The 22,033-nt window shown below is 41.0% G+C and overlaps 2 protein-coding genes across 2 annotated transcripts in view; both read right to left on the bottom strand.

Annotated features, from left to right (window-relative positions):
• LOC109428789 (protein spitz-like) overlaps window positions 1-22,033 on the bottom strand; it is a 223,965-nt gene that overhangs the window by 44,194 nt on the left and 157,738 nt on the right. The window lies entirely within an intron of this gene.
• On the bottom strand, window positions 7,507-20,521 carry LOC134291488 (uncharacterized). Its single transcript, XM_062859266.1, has 2 exons — window positions 13,507-20,521; window positions 7,507-13,449 (listed from the first exon to the last, which is right to left on the bottom strand). The coding sequence occupies exon 2, from the start codon at window positions 13,035-13,037 to the stop codon at window positions 8,862-8,864; it is 4,176 nt and encodes a 1,391-aa protein (XP_062715250.1). The 5' UTR covers window positions 13,038-13,449; window positions 13,507-20,521; the 3' UTR covers window positions 7,507-8,861.

Consider the following 22,033-nt stretch of genomic DNA (forward strand, 5'->3'; position numbering starts at 1 on the left):
GCCCAAGTAACAAACATAGCTGAATAGTAGTTTATTAAGCCAAAAATTTTAAAACCAAGCTTCGGAGCGGTTTATTCATCCATTGTACAGCAACAATGTTTGTTGGGTGGCCAATGACTCGGGTCACGATACGGGAAAAACCCTTCGATGTTCCTCTTTAGCATTTCTGGAGATTGCTCGGTGGGAGTTATTACACCTCATGTTTTAGCCACCACAACCCTGTAAGCATCACCCCACGCGGGGTCGTATTGGTACTCGGGTAAAGCCATCAAAGCAGGTGGCCTTTTTGCTTGCTTTTATCTCATAATTGAGCGCGAATTTAGCAGTTCTAAGCGCTACCCGTCGTTCACCCAGCTCCTCATTAGTACGTGCTCGCTGCATCCTTTGCCTAGTTCGAAGACAGGTGCGGTGCAGGTTCGCAAAGGCTGATGGACATTTGCGCTGGTAGTCTTCCATTCCTAGGGTGGACTGTCCTAGGCATGGTGGCATCGCCAGGGTTGTTCTCTTCGTCATAAGGGGTTTTTGTCAGTCAAATTGCTCCTAAATTGCTGTTTGCAAAAGATTTTGGGCCAATTTTGAGTTCAATAGGTTTCCAAAAATCCTCAATGACGAAGAGAACAATACGGCCGAAATTACGTAAGTTCCCCTTCGTAATCAATGAAAATGAATGAAATCGCTACAAAACTTACAAGTGAGATAATGAACTATGCATCTAACATTAAATCATAGCTTAGCCTTACTCAAAACCATTCCGCAGTGGACGACTGAAAATGATCTGCTCCAAATATAACACTTCTACATTTTTTATACTACGCAGACAGTGGTGCTGCTACAGCCATAAATATCTTCATTTACTTGCCCCGAAAAAATATGATGATCATTCCGCTTGTATACACACATGTGTATAATAAGCACCGATCATTGAATATTTCACTCTTCATTGCTCAATTTTCGTTTATGCTACCATCGAACGAATTAACCGCTCTTCCCGCCATGCAGATAGGCCAACCAGGTTCAATGAATGGATGTTGTTTCGTCATCTCGTTTCTCAAACAAAGCTGCATTAGTAATTCCTGGCGTGGAGTGTATGTACATATTTTTTCCTTCTTCCTTCGTATTATTCTTTCATAAAGCTATACCTACTGCCTCTATATTGCTCTGCAACCATGTTGCTCCACATTTCTCAGCTGTTCACACAGTGATCGTTTTCCTGTTCTCGAATACTTGATCTTTCTCTTGAGCAGCCCACCCTCACTCCGGTTTAATTGTCAAATTAAATCGAGTGCAAAAGTGAATTCCATATGATCGTTATTACGCAATTGAAGCCCGCTTGGTGAGTTGGGGGTGTTGGACTGTCCAAAGTTGCGGCAATAGCCACCATGTTGATGAATCAATTTTCTCACGTTGTATCTGCAGCTGCTTGCAGCAGATCCTACCCAGCAGCAGATCATTGAGCAGTATGGAATCAATTCAGTGCATTTAGTCGGGTCTAGGACGGATCCTGTATTCTATGAGGCAACTACGAAGATAATCTATGACCAAGGAAGAAATTGCGGTGGGCATGAAGTGAATTCAAAAACACCCTACTGAATTTATCTTCAGTAAAACTTCTTTGTCATAGCCATAGCTGTAAAGACGAGGGTATTCAGCGTGACCATGCCGATGGTCTCCAGAGAGCCTTGTGGGTATGGCTATGGATTGCCAATCCGAAGACGGGCGGGTTCGATTCCCGTTCCGATCGGGAACTTTCCTCGACTTCCCTGGGCATTGTGTATCATTGTAGGGGAAAGAGGGACATAACGATCCGGCTAAGCTTATGTGGTCATAAACCTCAAAAGATGCTTATGAGGAATTCCACGGAGTCATGTCAGTCGATCCTGAGCGACCATTTCAAAAATATCTGAAACTTTGCACAGTTTTTCAATTTCATATAAATCGCCATTTTTTGATATTAAACCTTCATATTCACTCACGACTAACTTTTCAAAAGGGTGTATGCGAAAATAGTTCTAAAATATTCTAAAAGCTGTACAGCAAAAACGGATTGTTCGATTGTTATTGTGGTAGCCGCGTGTGATAAGCACAAGAGTGTATAACGAACTAAATGTTCGGCTGCTGCACAGCAGAGCGTGGACCGACTGTCGCCACCGCACGGCTGCATGTATGTAGACGAATGCACTGTATAAATGTGAACGGATAAGACATACTCGTCACCACATCCCCCTTTCTTTATTCTAAATTTGTCAATTAGTTCAAACTCTTTTCAAGTGAATACGTATTTTAAAACTTAAGTGATCTGAACACGTTTCTGAATAACACAACGACATGTATACTAATCAAAAATTGAATGGAATGATCCAACGCAATGTTGTTACAGTAGATGTTTGGTACTGTATGTACCACTCAGCACTTTATACTACTTATCCGGACAATTGTTAAGCATTCATTTACTTATGCTGTTGCTGAGGTAACTCTCCTCCTTCATATTTCCCAAAAAAAAATCTCCATATTTTTCGTGTAACCTTTTAATTCATCAATGAATTCGGAAGATTATTCTTCGCTGTGATAACTGAATTTGTAGAGATGGGAACGGAACAGCACATAAATCGATATTCTGGCAGCAAAGCATCCAGTGATATAATATAATAACTACTCCTCTTTCCACTGATCCGCATCTTGGAGTATTTCAACCTGCTGTAATAAATGTTTTACATTCTGTTAAACTGTTAAAATGAGGATGAGCATTTCCATGCATTTAAGTATAATCTGTCTCACTGGACAAGTTGTGCCAAGATGTGATCTTACAACTTTAACCAATCACAACATTTATGAAGTAACTCCAACCATCATCGGTTCGATTATTCCTCGTAGACGCACTGTTTGGTGCGATGATAAATGGACTGTATTCTTCGATAGGCCGTGCTACCCGGATAGATGAAGAGGTTTTCAGTCATTCCTGAAATAAGAACATTACTGAAATAATACCGATATTCTCAGAACAATATAACTTTTCTTCTGAAACACAAGATCGATCGCGTACCATTGAGTGTTTATTTTACCAGGAAGATTCGATTTTTTTTTCATTACTATGTTTAAGTTATGGTTTGCATATGCTTGTCTTTATCTAGTATGTGCCTGTCTTCATTCCTCGAGACTTGTATTAATTGATCATATAAAATTTACCTGCATTGTTAATGCACGCTGATAAGGGCTTATTCATTAAAGCACGTCTTGTGCACTTACTACTCATTAATTTACAAATTTCTTAGATTCCACACACTTATATTTGACAAGCTACAATTTTCTACGTTGAATGTGTATGTTGATAAACTATTTTAAATCATCTGGAAACTTAAGTGCGCCAAAATCCTTTTCAATCATTAACCTAAGAACCATCATGTTCGGAGCACTGGACCTATGTTTTGATTATTCTTGTGGAGCTGCTGCATTGCAATCAGCCCAACGACTTGATACATAACCCAAGTGTGTTGAATTTTACAAAAATACTTGCTCATCTCCACAGTATTCATGTCTACAAAATCAGCATTCCTACAATCGTTTTTTTTTTAATTCGTAATATTGCTTGACATTAAAACGCCTTGCTTGTGACTAAGGAGAATGATTTTGAACACAAAACATTCGCATTTTGAAAAATGAACTTTTCATTTGACTTGAGACAAATTCACCTCTCAGTAAATCAATTTCTATTTCGTGCTTCAAATATTGATGAATACATTCGTCCGGACTTCTACAATTTGAGTGATCTGCTTTTCACATCATTTTGTTATATATAGTGAAATCATTTACAGCACTTTCTGTATGCTTTCAGTATTCTTCATACTCTCAGCCAGTGAATTTAATCACAACTCATCTACGCTGCACGGATGAATACTTTTTTTTCCTTTTTTTTTGTCTATTCTCTCACCGGAAGCTGACCAGTCTCTCTTCAACTTAGTGTTCTTTAACCTTTCGAAACTGGATTATTTCGCCACTGTTGCCGCAGCCTCGCTTGTGTCGAACACGTTTATTTTCATGCTCATTGTCAGGGTCGTATATGACCCCTCCGGTTCCAAAGGGCTAAGCTTTGCCTGCCTGCATTTGTGTGCCCAGAATAATATTATACAATGTCCAGGATTCGAGTCTCGGCCGCAACAGGAAATGATCCCACCATATTTGGATTGACAATTCAGAACCTCATCTACTAGGTTTCCGAGAGACCCCGGACATGTACCCGAAGTATTCATGATCCTTAGAAAAAATCTTTTTGGAACTCGTGACTAATGAAGATGCTATTTCATACCAAGCTTTAAAACTTATTTTTGTTTTACTCAGCACTTAGTTTGCTCTGTATTTAAATTTGCATCACATGTTTCATTAATTCTAAAGGAATTACAATATTTTTCCGTGAGTAACACAATGCTCGACGCTTTTCGTAATAGTAGTGGTTAATATAAATACAAAACTTGAGAATGGAGTGAGTATATTTTTGAATGCTCAAAATTGCCTCATAAAAATTCAATACGAAAATACAGTTGTAATATGAAAAGCAAATTCGAGGCTGGCATACAACTGCTCTATTAACTGCAAAATGAAATAAATAAAATTGTGAGAATTGGTAGTGTTGGCCGCGCCAACTGGAGGGATCGTCTTCCGAAAAAATGAACCAACGCACACTTTTGGCTGGTTAAAATTTCCTTTAATATAATGATAGGGGGTTAATATGGGGTTTTGATACAATCAATTTCACCTTACGTTTAGTGCCTCCTGCAATCTCTTCTACCTCGACTCTGCTGATTGAAGCCTCCTTCGTATTTAGGTTAAGCTGCATGTAATATTAGGTTTTAAACATTTAGGATAAGTTTTTAATCAATTCAAATGCATGTTTTAGGTTTAGTTCTTACCCCTTTGCACTCAATTTAGCCCAACAATCTATGAAGTTTCCAAACCATAGAATAATGAATTGGGCACGATTGCGGACCGGGAATCAAAGGGAGTAATATTGATCTAAATATAACAAATATTAAATTCTTCGAATTGATCCAACAAATAGTGGGTAATTACTTCACTCCTCACCAATCTTCAGCACTGATAGCTAAGTATTCCAATAGAAACTAGTTATAATTTTACAAATTGTAGATTTCTCACTGAACATCAACATGAATCAGCATTCTTCTGTGTTTTTCTGCTCTCTGTCAAACCAATGACCACGTCAGCTACCTATTCGGACAATGGAACGTCATTTCTACCGACGGTCGACGAACCAAGGTGATGCGATGGTAGGTGCGTATCGCCCGAGGGGCGCAACACTCCCCCCCGGTACGCGGACCTGGCCTTCCGGTTCCGCTTACTCCATCTCGCGCCGAACATCCAACACCGCCAGCTTCACGGTTGGTCTCTCGTAGATTCCATGCAATGTTTGCACGGTAGCCTTACGAGTTTGTCTTCCACTGCTGGTTACTCCGATGACCCGTCCTTTGGGCCAACAGCTTCTGGGGTGCTCAGGGTCCACAATGACTACTACGTCACCCACTTGGAGAGGTTTCGCCTGCTCATGCCATTTTGTACGACGGGTTATGTCGGGTAGGTAGTCCCTAACCCATCGCTTCCAAAAGAGATTCGCCAACCATTGGGAGGTTGGGTGACCTCGCCGTAATGCAGCAGTATCCGCATCAACCAGAGACAAAGGTTTGGAACCGTCCGATGAACCCAACAGGAAGTGATTGGGGGTTAACACTGGTGCTGCTTCGTCATCAATGGGCACGTGTGTCAGAGGGCGTGTATTCAGCACACCTTCTATTTCCGTCAACGCATTGCGCAGCTCCTCATCAGTTGGTCGTCGCGCATGTAGAACTTCCATCAGGTTTCGCTTGACCGATTGGATGAGCCTCTCCCAACTGCCGCCCATGTGGGGCGCCGCCGGTGGGTTGAACTGCCAAGCAGTAGATGAGGTGACAAACTCACGCATCAGCTGGTTCTGATTGACCGCTTCCATGGCTTCCTGAAGCTCCCGGTTTGCGCCCACAAAATTGGTACCCCTGTCGCTGTAAAAGCTGACCGGTGTACCTCTACGTGCCGTGAAGTTCCTCAATGCCATTATGCAGGAACTAGTTGTCAGAGAGTGCGCTACCTCAATATGAACGGCCCTTACCGTTAAACAAGTCAGTAGAACCCCCCATCTTTTCTCGACCCTTCGACCTACCGTTACCTCAATTGGGCCAAAATAATCCACCCCTACGTGTGCGAATGGCCTTGTGTACGCAGACAGTCGGGCCGCAGGAAGATCTGCCATTTCCGGCGGTTGAGGAAGAACGTCACGGTTTTTGCACCACTGGCAGCTTCTACGAATCGCAGTAAGGGCTTGTCTCAGGCGGAAGATGCTGTACTTCTGGCGGACTTCGTTGACTACTATTTCGTAGTTGCGGTGCAAAAACTTTTCGTGGTAATGGACTAATATTAATGATGTTACTGGATGCTTTGGAGGTAGAATAACAGGATTCTTGGCGTCACTGTGCAAATACGCGCACACAGTGGTTCTCCCCTTCATCCTCATTACACCGGATTCGTCAACGAACGGGCTCAACTTGTAAAGTGGACTCGTCTTTGGAATACGCTTGATAGTGGATTCTTTCGTCTCCAGCGCTGCGACTTCGTCCTGGTACACATCTTGTTGCGCTTGCCGGTAATGGTGTTCTTCCGCTTCCCGAAGTTCTTCACTAGATAACGGTCCAGTTCTGAGTGGATGCTGACTACGACGACGTTGAAGGTTCAAGCAAAATCGAAGGACGTATCCAGTCACCGCTAGCAATCGCCGCCAACTCGAAAATCTTCCCACATCTATCGCAGGTTCGGGAACTTTGAAGTGGAGCAATAAGCTGGGTCGCATTTCTTCCTCAGTGGAAAGCAACTTTTGCGGAAGTGTTGGCCAGTCTTCTTCCGCTTGCATCAAGAATTCTGGTGCTTTGAACCACCTACTACTCGCAGACAAGTCGATCCGATCTCGCCATCTAGTCCCATCATCAGCAACGTTAGAACGAGTCGGAACCCATCTCCACTCACGGACGTCTGTCGATTCCTGTATTTCGCTTACCCTTGACCCGACGAAAGCACTGTAACGTTTATGATCAGCTCTTAACCAGCACAGAACGTTTCGGGAGTCAGTCCAGTAGGTACACTTGGAGATATTCACCGTCAGATTTCCTACCCAAGTAACACAGAAAACATCTTTGAAAATAGAATTTGAAAAAGATGTTGTAGTATAGTACTATATCTGTATCTGTACACATCTTGTGTTGAAATCATGTTTTAACTATGTTTGGCAATAACAAGCTACTGAAAAATCTTATCATCTTCACTACAAGCCAGAATAACGTAAATTCAACGTTGATTAAACAAGATATTTGAACCATCATCTTCCTTGAAATAAATAAGATATGTAAAACATTAGCAACACTTAGTTATAACTTTTGGATGCAAACATGTTATAAATACGTTATTTTTACGTACTAAATACGTTAACTTACAAGTTTATCAGTTCGCTATCATGTCACGCACTTGAGCATTATTTATGAAACTTGCTTGCTCTTGAAAATGCAACGCAAATTAATTAAAATAGCACTCGACATTTTTATGTTATGCTTGCTTTGATCCCGCAACGAGTATGCTAAACGGGTATATTCTCTAAAGAAAACTTGGCATATGCCACTGTTGCCATGGCTCGAAAGATAGAAGCCACCATCCAACTGCGCGCAAATGTCACTTGTCACCTTATAATCACTGTGAGTACTTACGTGTCGGCTAAACCTCGCTCACAAGCACCGTTTTAACACTATTTTTGATGCCGTAAATCATTCTACAATAATTTATTTACATTAGATCCCGAAATTTCACTCCAACTTTGTTATTGTTGTACCTATGTTCAAAACAGGTTATTCAAAACCAAACTTCACATCGTTGTGCGCAGCATTGGAAATGAATGTTTAAAATACGTTACTATGATGTTTTTGCAATGTATTTCAATCAATTCAAGTGGTATTCGATAAACATGTTATGTAGATGTACAACAGTTGTAATTTAAACGTATTCCTAATAGTTTGAGTTCTTCCCTATCAGGTCAGACAAATTACAGTGCCTGCTAAAAAGTTTCACAATACCATTTCTATATACAGCCTGTTGATGTTCATCTACGGATGTTTTCCCCAATAATTATACATCTGAAACAGTTTAAACATTAAATTAAATTATATAATTTGCAAAATGATAACGAATACAAATTCTACAGACTTAAAGAACATCATCAATATAACATTATTGAAAATAGAATTCCGAAACATCCTGACGCTACTGTAGCAAGAAGCCACCATGTTGCAAGTCTGTAAATTTGTTTGAAAATCTCACATAAAGCACAGAAAAACAAAAACCTTCCTTCTTGTCTCCAATCCGACGGAAGGCGAATGAATACATGAGAAGCAAATGTGTTTCTTACACCATAAATTTTAAATGGCACATGGAATTAAGGCATAGTGACGATGTTTGGCGATAAATTGTAGGCGTAAAATTTTTTGAGCCATTACTTGGAACCTCATGATAGGTGTCAGATTTATTTGCGTTTGAAAAATTATGATTCTCCTGGTAACAACAAGTAAGTATTTACGATGTTTGTTGAGAACACATTCTATACTTAATTTTATGTTATAATAATGTATTGAAAAACATCTTCAGTATCATCAATGATGTTTTATAAGCCGCCATTTTTTGCGCTTTTTCGGTGATATAAGCGTACGAAAATACGTTTTCCATATTCGAAACAGAACATGGACTTTGGTATGAAACATGTATTATATACACTATTGTAACAAGTTGTGTTACTTGGGTATAACGTTCTTCGCCAATCTACACCCGAAGACTGCTGCCTGCAGTTCTAATCGTGGAATGGAGGTGTACTTCAAGGGTGCTACGCGAGTCTTTGCAGCAATCAGCGAACATTCCACTTGATTCCCTTCTACGAGTCGCAAGAACACTGCCGCTGCCATTGCACTTTCGCTTGCGTCAACGAATACGTGAATTTCCACGGAAGCTGCGCCCAAAGATGAAACAACTTGCCGGTAACACCTAGGAATCCGTAATTTCTCTACTTCTGGTAGCAATTGCAGCCAGTCACGCCACTTCTCGAACAGGTTGTCGGGGATTCGTTCGTCCCAGTCAACGTTAGCACGCCAAACCTCCTGTAGCAAGATTTTCAACAAGACCAGGAAGTGATCGATGAGACCTAGAGGGTCGTATATGGTCATCAGCGTCCGAAGGATCTCCCGTTTAGTAGGGCAACGACTTCCATCAAGCAGCGCCGAATCAAATCTGGTCCAGCATATTTTATATTTGAACACGTCGTCCTTCGTATCCCACCACATTCCGAGGATTTTTTGACTCGCCATCTCCGCAGATATGTTCAGGTCCTTTTCCGTTGACTCGTCCCCATTCATAGTGGAAAGCACCAACGGAGAATTGGAAACCCAATTGCGGATTTCAAATCCACCCTCCATGTGGATGAAACGCACCGACTCCGCCAGTTCAACTGCTTCTTGCTCCGTTTCAACGCTGAAAACCATGTCATCCACGTAGTGCCGTTTTTTGATGACCGCTACCGCTGTTGGATATTCTTCTTCGAATCTTTCGGCGTTCTTGTTCTTCACAAACTGGGCTGTGGCAGGAGAACAGCTCGCCCCGAATGTCATTACCTGCATGACGTAGATGCTTGGATCACCGTGTTCGTCGCGGTCACGCCAAAGAAAACGCTGACATTGCTGGTCCTCAGGATTGATGTCGACCTGATGGAACATCTCACGGATGTCGGCACAAACGCCTATTCGATGCTCACGGAATTGGTACAGGATGCCCACAAGAGACGCTAACTGGTCTGGGCCAGTGAGGAGCACCGAATTCAGTGATATCCCGTATGCTTGGGCGGCAGCGTCCCACACAATCCGGACCTTGCCTGGCTTATTCGGATTGTATACCGGAAAAATAGGCAAGTACCATACCCGCTCGTATGTTGTTGACAGCTCCTCCGACGTTAGCTTGCGGATGTAGTTTTTCGACCTGTATTCCGCAATCTTTTCGTGCAGGATGTTCGCTAACTCCGTGTCCTTCTCCATGCGTTTTTCCAAGCATCTCCAACGACGAACTGCAACTGCTTTGTTGTCCGGCAGACGGATTTTGTCGGACCGCCATAACAGGCCTGCTTCGTAACGTTCTCCGTTGAAGTGAGTGCGAGATTCCAGAAGAGCCATGGCGCGTTCATCGTCCTTAGAAAGCCGTCCGACGTGGCTCGGTTGAACTACCAAACCATCCATGGAGAAGTAATCTTTCACCATCTGATTCAGATGCGTCAGGCCTGGTTCGTTGCAGGAGCAGATGTGGTACGTATGACTGGCTGTACTCGAAAAGTCCTGCGATTCCCAGCCACCGTATACAGTCCAGCCAAGATTGGTTTTGACGGCGATTGGCTCACCCATTTTGCCTTCACGACTCCTTCGCACCAGCATTAGGTTGGCATGCTTCAATCCAATCAGTATTCGTGGACGAACGTTACAATACGAGTCCACGGGCAGACCACGCAGGTAGCCGTACCGCTCTGAGAGTTGGTCCATATCTAGTGACTGGTACGGCAGTTGTAGCTCTTCGACAGTCCTCACATCCTGCAATAACGTCCGCTTTCCATCCTTTCCGCATATTTCGACGTTGATACTCTGTGAGTCTGATTCGTAGCGGTGGGTACCTCCCGTCCATTTCAGGCAGAGAGGCAGAACTGCTCCAGAAAGCTTAAGATCCTCCGCAAGCTGCTGATCGATGAGTGTCAACTCTGACCCATCGTCTAAAAAGGCGTAACATCTCACGTGCACTCCGTCGCCATACAGAGTTACCGGCAGGTACCGGAACGATCCTGGACCTGTTGATGATTGGTGCGTATTCACATTGCGTTCTTCGTTCTGCTTTGAAGACCCACATCTGTTGGATGTAACACTGCTCGATGCACCGGGTACGGCTAAGTCTCTGTGGAGTAATACGTGGTGCTTGAACGTGCAACCGTTCTTTCCACATTCTCCGGAATTGCAGCCACCTTTATGTTGCCGAAGACACTTGCGACAGAAATTGAAGCCGCGAACAGTGGCCCATTTCGCCTCGTACGACAAATCCAGGAATCTTTTGCATTTTGCCAGACACTTGCAATCACTCTTGCAGGCCGGGCAGGGTTTCGATTCTCCGCTCCCTACGACTGCTGACTGCTGAGTTTGGCGGGCTTGCTGATACCTATCCGTGACCGGCACTTCAGCGTGGGTGCTCACGTACTTCTCCTTACGAACTCCTCTCGCGAACTCCTGCGTCTTGTTTCCACGGCACTGCGGTTCGAAGACCACGTTCACATCCTCCGCCAGGTTGTATATCCACCGGCCAAACGTGGATAGCTTCGCTTTCCGCAACTTCCTCTTGTATCGGGCCCAGTCCAGTCTAATTTGCGGTGGCAACTTCTTCTCGAATTCCTTCATCAACGTCGTATCACACATGTACTGCTTCTCTCCGCAAGCTTCTATCGTAGCACAGAGGTTTTGAACTTCCAGCGCAAAGTCGACCAGTTTGTCCATCGCGTCCGGCTTGATGATCGGCATTGCTATTATTTTCTCCTTTAAGTAGTCGATAATCGTCTCCGGTCTGCCAAACCGCAGCTTCAACGCACTGATCGCTCTTCCCACGGTTTCAGGCCGCATCAAAAAACTTCGGACAGCGTTGAACGCATCTCCCTTCAAACAGTTCCTGAGGCGAATCATGTTTTCGGCGTCCGTGTATCCACACATGGCTGAAGTATCTTCGTACGTTGACACAAACATCGGCCATTCCTCCGGATTACCGCTAAACTTCGGCAGTTCGCGAGGAACAACTTGACGGGCTGCTAGTTCATCCTTCGAAAGCTTCCTGTCGCTCCGCAATGATTGTTGTCGCTCCGTTCCAGATCGGTTGCTACTTCCACCTTTCGGGACCTTCCTGGTCGAGGTCATTTTAGGCCTGAGATGCCTTCGCCCTACGAGCTCTCCGACGGATTGCGCTCCATCTGCTCTACCATCTCGATCCGCTCCGCTTTCCGTCGACGTCTCTTCGTCACTATCTGATTCGCTATCAGACGCTGAAATTTCGCTCGAAGCCTCGGTTTCCACGCAGTCTTCAGAATCATAATCTCTGGCTTCCTTGTACGACTGCTTGTCCTTTTCACGGATCTCGCTGTGACGCTTCAACCAGTGCTCAACTTTATTGACGACATTCGGCTGATCAACAGCGGATTCGCCACTACCTTCCAGATCAGCCATCTCCTTCAGGACCTCGAACTTCTTCTTCGCCAATTCTCGCTTCCGTTGCATTTCTTCTCGCATCAACTCCTCCTCAGCTTTGATCTGCTGCAGTTCCACGTCCAAACGAGCTTTTGCCGACTTTCGTGATGCTGCTGAAACTACGGAACCGGCCCGGTTCGTTTTCAAGCTTGGAGCTGGCCCTCCGACTGTACCGGCTAGCTCATCGGCCTCTTTCGTCTGCTCGTTCACTCCATCTATCTGCCCCTCCTTCCGATTCGCCTTCTTTGTACCTTTTGCAGCTGCAGCTCGCGTCATCATCTTCCGTGGAATCGCTCCTTTGGCTGCCTTCGCGGTATCGCATTTCAAGCAGGTCCAATTGTAGCCCTTGATATCCTCGGAAACACCCACGCACGAGAAATGATGCCACACGTCACATGAATTGCATTGCACCATACGCTCATTGACCGGGTTTTCGCATAACGCACAACTCTTTTCAGCCGAAATGGTGGCTTGAGGGTCTGATTTAGGGGGATTTAGAGGTTTAGAGGTCGAACTGGCGACGATGTCGCTTTTTGAGGCTTTGTTCTGGGTCTGTTTAGACGGGTCTTTGGGGGGTTCTTTATTTACTGACCTTATACTAGGAGGAGACTTCTGCTGCTTACCTTTGGTCTTCTTTGCAGTATCCATACCTGGATCCGACATCGTTCCGGGGTAAACGAAATTTTAATTTGTTGGCCGCGCCAACTGGAGGGATCGTCTTCCGAAAAAATGAACCAACGCACACTTTTGGCTGGTTAAAATTTCCTTTAATATAATGATAGGGGGTTAATATGGGGTTTTGATACAATCAATTTCACCTTACGTTTAGTGCCTCCTGCAATCTCTTCTACCTCGACTCTGCTGATTGAAGCCTCCTTCGTATTTAGGTTAAGCTGCATGTAATATTAGGTTTTAAACATTTAGGATAAGTTTTTAATCAATTCAAATGCATGTTTTAGGTTTAGTTCTTACCCCTTTGCACTCAATTTAGCCCAACAATCTATGAAGTTTCCAAACCATAGAATAATGAATTGGGCACGATTGCGGACCGGGAATCAAAGGGAGTAATATTGATCTAAATATAACAAATATTAAATTCTTCGAATTGATCCAACAAATAGTGGGTAATTACTTCACTCCTCACCAATCTTCAGCACTGATAGCTAAGTATTCCAATAGAAACTAGTTATAATTTTACAAATTGTAGATTTCTCACTGAACATCAACATGAATCAGCATTCTTCTGTGTTTTTCTGCTCTCTGTCAAACCAATGATGACGGGCTTGGTGGTCTAGTGGCTACAGCTTCTGATTTATATGCAGAAGGTCCTGGGTTCAATCCCTGGCCCTTCCCTTTCATCCTACTTTGTATCTTTCTATTCACTTTCTCTCTCTCTCTTCTCTACATATACAACTCATGTATATTCAAATGTTCATAGCCATCGCTAGAATCAGAAACGAATTGGAAAACAAAGTCGTTTCCCTTCCTTCCAACTTCCACTCACAGCACAGTGTATATAACGCCTACAAGTTATGCAACCGAAGCGTGCTGTGCCGCTTGACCTTATTCACCTTATTCACCACACAATCTATCACCTCACGAACACTATAAATAACCCCTATCCATGGATCGCATCACCGACCCAACGGTGACTCCCAGATCTCCCATCCTTTCCGTCTAACAAATACCCCAGTCCGTGCTGGATGTGGGGATGCAGAGGTGATCTCGGTCTTTAGTAGCAACAACCAGCACACTCTAACATTCCTTTCCCTTCCCAACTGACTATAAGGACGTGGCCGGCGCCGTTATTGATCCAAAATGCATGAGCTGCTAAAATTGCACTTTGAGAATAAGTGGAGTGTCCCAGCCCTTATTCATTTGGATCTCAGTGCAATTGGTACCAGCTCAGATCAATCACGGAGTAGCAACCATTGACATGTATAGTCAGATTTGATCGTTGATGATCGTGATCTCTGTCAAACCAATGACCACGTCAGCTACCTATTCGGACAATGGAACGTCATTTCTACCGACGGTCGACGAACCAAGGTGATGCGATGGTAGGTGCGTATCGCCCGAGGGGCGCAACAGGTAGGCTTCTTTAGAAACTTTTGTGAATAGTGGCATCACTATTATCTAACACAATATTTTGTTGGCGGAACCATCCCTATCTTATTTCTCTCTCCACGTAACAGTGAATTTAATCACAACCTTCTATATGTCCTCAGTGAATTTAATCACAGTTCTTGCAGTACCCTCTACGTAAGTACAATCACGCTCTTTTTTTTTCGCACTAGTATTCTTTCTCTGTGTTTAGGTGAATTTAATCACAACATTCTATGTACTGTATCAGTCAGACAGTTAATCAGTGAATTTAATCACAATTGCTTTCACGTACTTTCATTTACTTAATCAATTCCTTTTCACCATTAGTGAATTAAATCACGTGTATTCTTGTCCGTTTTAAGTGAATTTAATCACGTTATCTTCCACGTACTCTCAGTGAATTTAATCACAGCTCAATGTGCTCTCTGTAAACTTTTCACATTCTGTTCCTCGCATTATCGGCGAATTTAACCACATATTTAACCGTAGTTTCCAAGTGAGTTCAATTACAATACAGTACAAGTGGCTTCGGTGTATAGTAGACGTTCGATAACTGCAATATGTTTACGTTTTACTTCATGAATGCAATTTTGATAACTGCAACAACTGACAGACGTCAAAGGACTGACAGTTTCTGTAAAATGCAACCAATGTTCGTTCACAAAACATCGCACTGCAACAACAGTGTATATGACAAACATCGCATCGCTATTTACAGATAGCGTTGTGATAACTGCAAAATTGTTGCACTTAGCGGACTTTCAGTTAAAACATTGCAGTTCAAGCATTTACACCGAGTGAATTTAATCACAGTCCAAACAAAATCCATTCTATGCACTGTTGAAGTTTCGAAATTCACCATAATGACTAACCAAACACCAGTACTATGTACAGGTCAATATGGCAAAATGAAAGTCGGTAAACTGGAAGGCGCGTTCAACATAGCTTTGGTCTTTACAAGTCCCTACTTCGAGTCAACACATAAAAATGATTACCCGCTAAGGGCTTCCTGGATATTTGTTGATTGCGCAGCTTATCTTTAACAGTCCCACCAACATAGCGCCGTGAGGACTCGGTAACGTGGCTTACACATTTTTTCAATTACCACGAAACAGATAGGAGAAACCCCTTTTTTTGTAACCAATTAAGATATGAAAGAAGGATTGTATTCTTGGAATCTCTCTCTAAGTCGGTAAATAAAATAACACAATACAACAGATCTTTTAAGAAGAATATTTCAGGAATACCGTGAATATCAGGCCTCAAAACACCTCCTCATGTATGGCGTTAGACAATATTGACCTAAAGGCTTTGGAAAACGTGAATGAAACCGGTTTTACTTGGGCGCTAAAAGATTTAATTGAGCAACCATGGATACATTACCGCACAGCAACTAAATGATAAACTTTTGGGGAATTTTGACTGTTAACCCTAATTGATTAGCATTCCGAACAATGGAATTCGTTCAATGAAACAATACATTTAGCGGTTATACGAATTATAATCTTCAGAAAAAAACAGCGATTCAAAAGAGGTTTTCAGTTAACCTAGCATCAAATGCGCTACATGCAACACACATTTGTCTACGCTCGAAGTCAATACAAATAAATACCACATGCTGTTGACCATCTGGTATGCAAGAGAACGGCACGCTATCGCTGAGCGGCACAATGAACACAGCATCCAGTAAACATCGAAACTGCTAGGATACATACAATGGCTTAAATATTCTGTGAGAACATTCGCAAACATTGCGAGTCAGTAGCAGTAATTGTTAATCTACTTTCCAGCCAATCCAATCACAAGCTTACTGATGTCATCAGTGAATTCAATCACAACACTTCACACTGACGTTTTTTTCCTTTTCCTAAGTGAATTTAATCACGATACGAAGCTATCTCACTACGTCACTAAGTCCATTGCAAATACAACGTTTATCTGCATTTCTTTCATGGTGCAAAAATTCATAACCGCATAACAGAAATTCACATTTCTAAAACTTTAGTTTTTCAAAAACATTCCAAACACATTTATCTAATCTCGGTGATTACTTTGGAAATTCAGCAGTAGTTAAATCAATCAATTTTTAAATGGTTTTGCATACACTCACCTTTCCATTTACACATTGCCACATCGCTATCCTATAGCATCACTTTGCCATTACCTGCAATCCACATATAACAAACATCCGCCTTTTCTCCGCTCACCGCCACACAATCACTATGAAACGCTTTCTTTCGGCACCGCATGCAGAAAACAATGTGCAGTCAAGGTCGTCTCCTTCGCACAAAGCGCTTGCTTTTGCGCGGCGTCGCATCACCACCTTTTTTTCGCTGTTCATTGAGAAACACATCAAAATCTTCTGTGTATTCAAATGATTGAGGTTTTCTCTCTTGTTCTATTCACATTTTTTTTCCACTGAAATCAATTATACCAAGAGAAACATTCACCACCGCGTTAACACCAGTACACCATTCTTCATTTATGCATTAGATTTTTTTTCGCTTCCATTTAACAAAACACAAAATATTACGAAAATAATTAAATTCACTGATGCATAGACCGTTACTTAAACGGAATCAAATCCACTTTATAAAATCTACTTTATTCGCAAATTATTCAACTTTTTTTTTTATCCTCGTCGCCACTTGTGGTAGCCGCGTGTGATAAGCACAAGAGTGTATAACGAACTAAATGTTCGGCTGCTGCACAGCAGAGCGTGGACCGACTGTCGCCACCGCACGGCTGCATGTATGTAGACGAATGCACTGTATAAATGTGAACGGATAAGACATACTCGTCACCACAGTTATAAATTTTTCAGCAAAGTTAGATAACTAAATGATGATTCCTTAGAAAATATACACTGTAAAAAATTTCTTTTTCTACTTTGAAAAAATATGATATTTGTCACAAAAACTCAAATATCTCAAAACCCTATCTTTTTACCAACTTCAATTTTTTAGGGGAAATGGCCCATTATATCAGCTCCTCCTCTTCTCTCCTCTTCTTGGCGTAACGTCCTCACTGGGACAAAGCCTGCTTCTCAGCTTAGTGTTCTATGAGCACTTCCACAGTTTTTAACTGAGAGCTTCCTCTGCCAATGACCATTTTGCATGTGTATATCGTGTGGCAGGCACGAAGATACTCTATGCCCAAGGAAGTCAAGGAAATTTCCTTTACGAAAAGATCCTGGACCGACCGGGAATCGAACCCGTCACCCTCAGCATGGTCATGCTGAATACCCGTGCGTTTACCGCCTCGGCTATCTGGGCCCTAATATCAGCTATCTACCATAAAATTTTGGTGATGGTAAACTGATAAACAAAAAAGTTATGACATTTCAAACATTTCACAATTTTTACATTTAGTAACAAAAAAATTTTTTTTTCTGTGTACATTATTTCGAGAATTATATTATGATGCTGATTTTATTGTAAAGGCTACCGCCTGAATTAAACAAGTTGTTTTCATGATACTTTAGTTTGATTATTCGTAATTACTATAGTATCTATTTGAAACTTAGACGCGATCCAGTGTTGTGATCAAAAATATTGAGATTGTCATACTTTTTATTGTACGTGACTGGTGAAAAAATCCCTTGATAGTGTTGAAAAGCTGTTGATTATAAGAAAAATGGAATTGAATTTATTTTTAAGACAAAAGCTGTATAATAAAAGTTTTTTATACGCGTATACGTCTAGTTTATCCGCAAAAAAATCCCTCTTACACACTTATTTCTGAATTGCCTGTTCGGTACTTTTTTGACGAGATTATAACAGCAGTACGATCTCGGTAGTTTCGGTAATCGATTTTACTGAGGCTCAGTAAAACAACTGTCAAAATCGTATGGAAAAGGTAAACAATGCATTTTTGCTGAACGAGTTCGGTGCTCAGCAGTTTTAATCTCGTCAAAAAATTACCGAACTCGGTAATCAAAATTAAGTGTGTAGAGAACAGACTTTATGATCGGAAGAATGCGAGTAACTTCAACAACAACAAATGCATAAGAGGTACATACCACAGACAAACAGACGAAACGCCTAGAACAATTTTAGTGAAAATTCATCGCCCAGTTCACACTATCACCACCTGGTGGAATTGTTTCACGAAACACTGCGTTGTGCAATATCGTCATCAGAAGGCGCTAGTGTGAAACGTCAAACGCAAAGAAAAACGATGGGCGCTCTTCTTGTTATGAAAGCCACAACCAAGATTCAAAATGATCGTTGAAGGCGTGGTCAATGAAAATTTCGCCAGTGTTACGTTTGTTTGTCTGTATACATACCTGACAATGCTCAGGAAAAAAAACAAAAAAATACTACCGCTATGAATATTAAAAATTGTATAGTATTTTTTTTCTTCAGCCACCAACACCAAACAAGTAAGTTAAAATTAATAAGTGATTTTGTTTATTATAATCTAACGAACAAGATGAACAGTCGCTTTCTTGTAGACCGTTTGATGAAAAAAAATGTTCAAAAGATTTACGAAATCTCACCGAAAGCACCATAGATAAACTGAAAGAGACTGGTTATGCCCAAATGTCCACATTGTGTACAAAATTACGCATTTGCACGTCCTGCCGTCTAAAATTTGACAAACGAGCCATCTGTATATCATCGGTAAAGCAGGGCGCAGGAAGTTCGAAAACGACAACAACTGAGAAATTGCCATCAGCGACATCTGTTTAAACAATTTAATTACGCCCCTTTTCAAAAATGCCCTGTAATATTCTTCAACATCTATACCCATTTCAATACTTTTAACGTTGCAAAACACGCTTTCAACATTCATCTTGAAGAAGAGGGAAAACACTTGTCCTCAAATGTAACAGCAAATTAATGAATAAACGACTAATGCGCGGAGGGCGTGATAAAATCGGAACATTACGGTACATAGTATATTATATGTATATATAATATATAATAACAACAACTTGTTTTACTCACGCAAGGCCATTAACAATAAAATCAGCATCAAACTTCAATTTCCGGCCGAAATAATTTACACTAAAAAAAATTATTACTAAATGTGAAAATTGTGAAATGTTTGAATTGTCATAATTTTTTTGTTTATTTTCATGGTAGATTGCTAATACAATGGACCGTTTTCTCTAAAAAATTACGTTGGTAAAAAGATAGGGTTTTGAGATATTTGAGTTTTTGTGACAAAAATGATATTTTTTAATGTTAAAAAAGATTTTTTTCACAGTGTATATTTTCTTAGGAATCGCCATTTAGTTATCTAACTTTGCTGAACAATAAAATCAGCATCAAATCGCGATTCCCGGCCGAAATAATTTACACAGAAAAATTTTTTTTACTAAATGTAAAAATTGTGACATTTTTGAAATGTTATAACTTTTTTGTTTATTAGTTTACCATCACCAAATTTTTATGGTAGATTGCTAATACAATGGACCGTTTTCCCTAAAAAATTCAAGTTGGTAAAAAGATAGGGTTTTGAGATATTTGAGTTTTTGTGACAAAAATGATGATTTTCAATGATAAAATAGATTTTTTTTCACAGTGTATATTTTCTTAGAAATCACCATTTAGCTATCTAACTTTGCTGAAAAATTCATAACAATCGAACAATCCGTTTTGGCTGTGCATATTTTTGAATATTTTTGAACCATTTTCACATACACCCTTTTGAAAAGTTAGTCGTGGCTCTAAATAAAAATTTGATATCGAAAAATGGCGATTTAGATGGAACTGAAAAACTGTGCAAAGTTTCAGTTCAATAGAAAATCATGAATTAAAAATTTTCCTTAATTTTGATGCTGTTGCTTGGAATCGCTCTTATTTTAAGGTCGTATTCTGCCTTGGAGAGCAGTTTACTCCTTTACCTAAGAGACTTCAACTTTTGACCCGCGTGCCAACAAAATTTTCCATTCAAATGAACAATTCAAAAAAGTGTTACTTTTTAGGTGCCGGGAAACTGCAGGAGGCAAAACGCCTTTTTGGGTGAGGCAATACGCCCGCTGGCATTTCCCGCTTTGACTCGTTGTGTTGTGAAATACCAATGGGCTCCATCGAACTCTTCCCAGCGGCAAATGAAGGAGAAGGAGGCGCGTGGTGGTTTAACCCTCTAATACCCAAATTTTTGATTTTGATCTAAATATCATTTTTCGTCATCTAAAATCGATTTAAACATGTTTTAGAAGATGATTCTTTTTAATTCTCGATTTCGTGAATTTCAGTTTTTGATTTTTCTAATTTTTATTTTTGAACATCCCCACACTTTTATATTTTTCCTGGAAGCCAATTCGGTGAACGGATTTTTTGAGATGAAAACATTTTGAGATTTTATGATTATTGCTGAAATATTATTATTTTAAATTTTTTTCACAGAAACTTTTATTTTCCGTGTAATTTTAAGGAAAATAATTTTAGAGTGTATTTGATTCCCTTAAACTATTAAACAAGGATAGAATGATTTGGGAAAAATTTAAAATATGATAATTGTAGCGATTCAATACAAAATAAACAATGACTTCTAAAAGGTGATTAAAACATCAATTTTTCAATGATTAAAAAAAATGTAAATACGCTTTAAAATACACCAAAAAAAATTTTGAGATATACAGAACAATCCTAAATATCAGCCAAAAATATAAAAAAAAAGATTTTCCACGAAATAAAAATTACAAAAATGCTCAAACTATACCCCGTCTAAAGGCGGGATTGGGTATTAGAGGGTTAATGGCTTGATTCCATATAATCAGCGCGCAATAATTTCTGTGCGCTGCAAATTAGAGAATCTTCCCAAATGTGGAAAATCGTCGTTTTTCACGCTTTTCTTTCGACAAGGGCAGCCGTTCTTGGGCTTAACCTGCTCAGTTTTAGTTCTAGTTTGCTTGTATCTAACGAAAACCTCCACAATATAATGAAATAGCGTGAAGGCGTTTTGCCTCCAGGGGGCGTTATGCCCGCAGTTCCCCTACTTGCTTCGCAAGATAAACATTCATGCAATGGCACCAACCCTCAGCTACCTGAAGGGCGCATTGAATCAGGTCGAAAATGGTGCTGATGTACCGACTCACAATGTTAGGTTAGTTGTCGAAAAAACCATAGGTATGAAAACCACTATTATTGAGTTACCTCAATAGCGTATCTGCTACAGAGATTTCCCTAAAAGTGGTGATAAGACTCCCCCTCGGGGGCATCCACAAACACTCAGTTTTCTAATCGCTGCTAGACACAATGTCAAGAAGAGATATCGATTTTTGAACATATGGTAGATCCAATGGATCACTAAAATAACTAAAACGGTCGCTATGAAATGAACAGATAGCGCCACCGTAGTCTTGTGTGGTTGACATAACTCCACTGCTGTCTCAATGTTAATATCCATATACAGTGGCGCCTTTGTTAACATGCAGCAAATGAAAGAAAAGTTTGCTTCATTGATCCATTGGAAATCATTGAAGATATACCGTGACTTCGTGAGGCTTCCAATATGGCATCGAAAGGCACGTTGTCGAATGCACCCTCGATATCTAAGAAAACACCCAAACAAGAATGCTCTTGTGTGAATGCCTTCTC

Source organism: Aedes albopictus, chromosome 3 (assembly GCF_035046485.1).
Source record: "Aedes albopictus strain Foshan chromosome 3, AalbF5, whole genome shotgun sequence".
Classification (NCBI taxonomy): Eukaryota; Metazoa; Arthropoda; class Insecta; order Diptera; family Culicidae; genus Aedes; species Aedes albopictus.

Coding starts and splice junctions, on each gene's coding strand:
- LOC134291488 (XM_062859266.1), bottom strand. CDS start 13,037: ATGTCGGATCCAGGTATGGATACTGCAAAGAAGACCAAAGGTAAGCAG.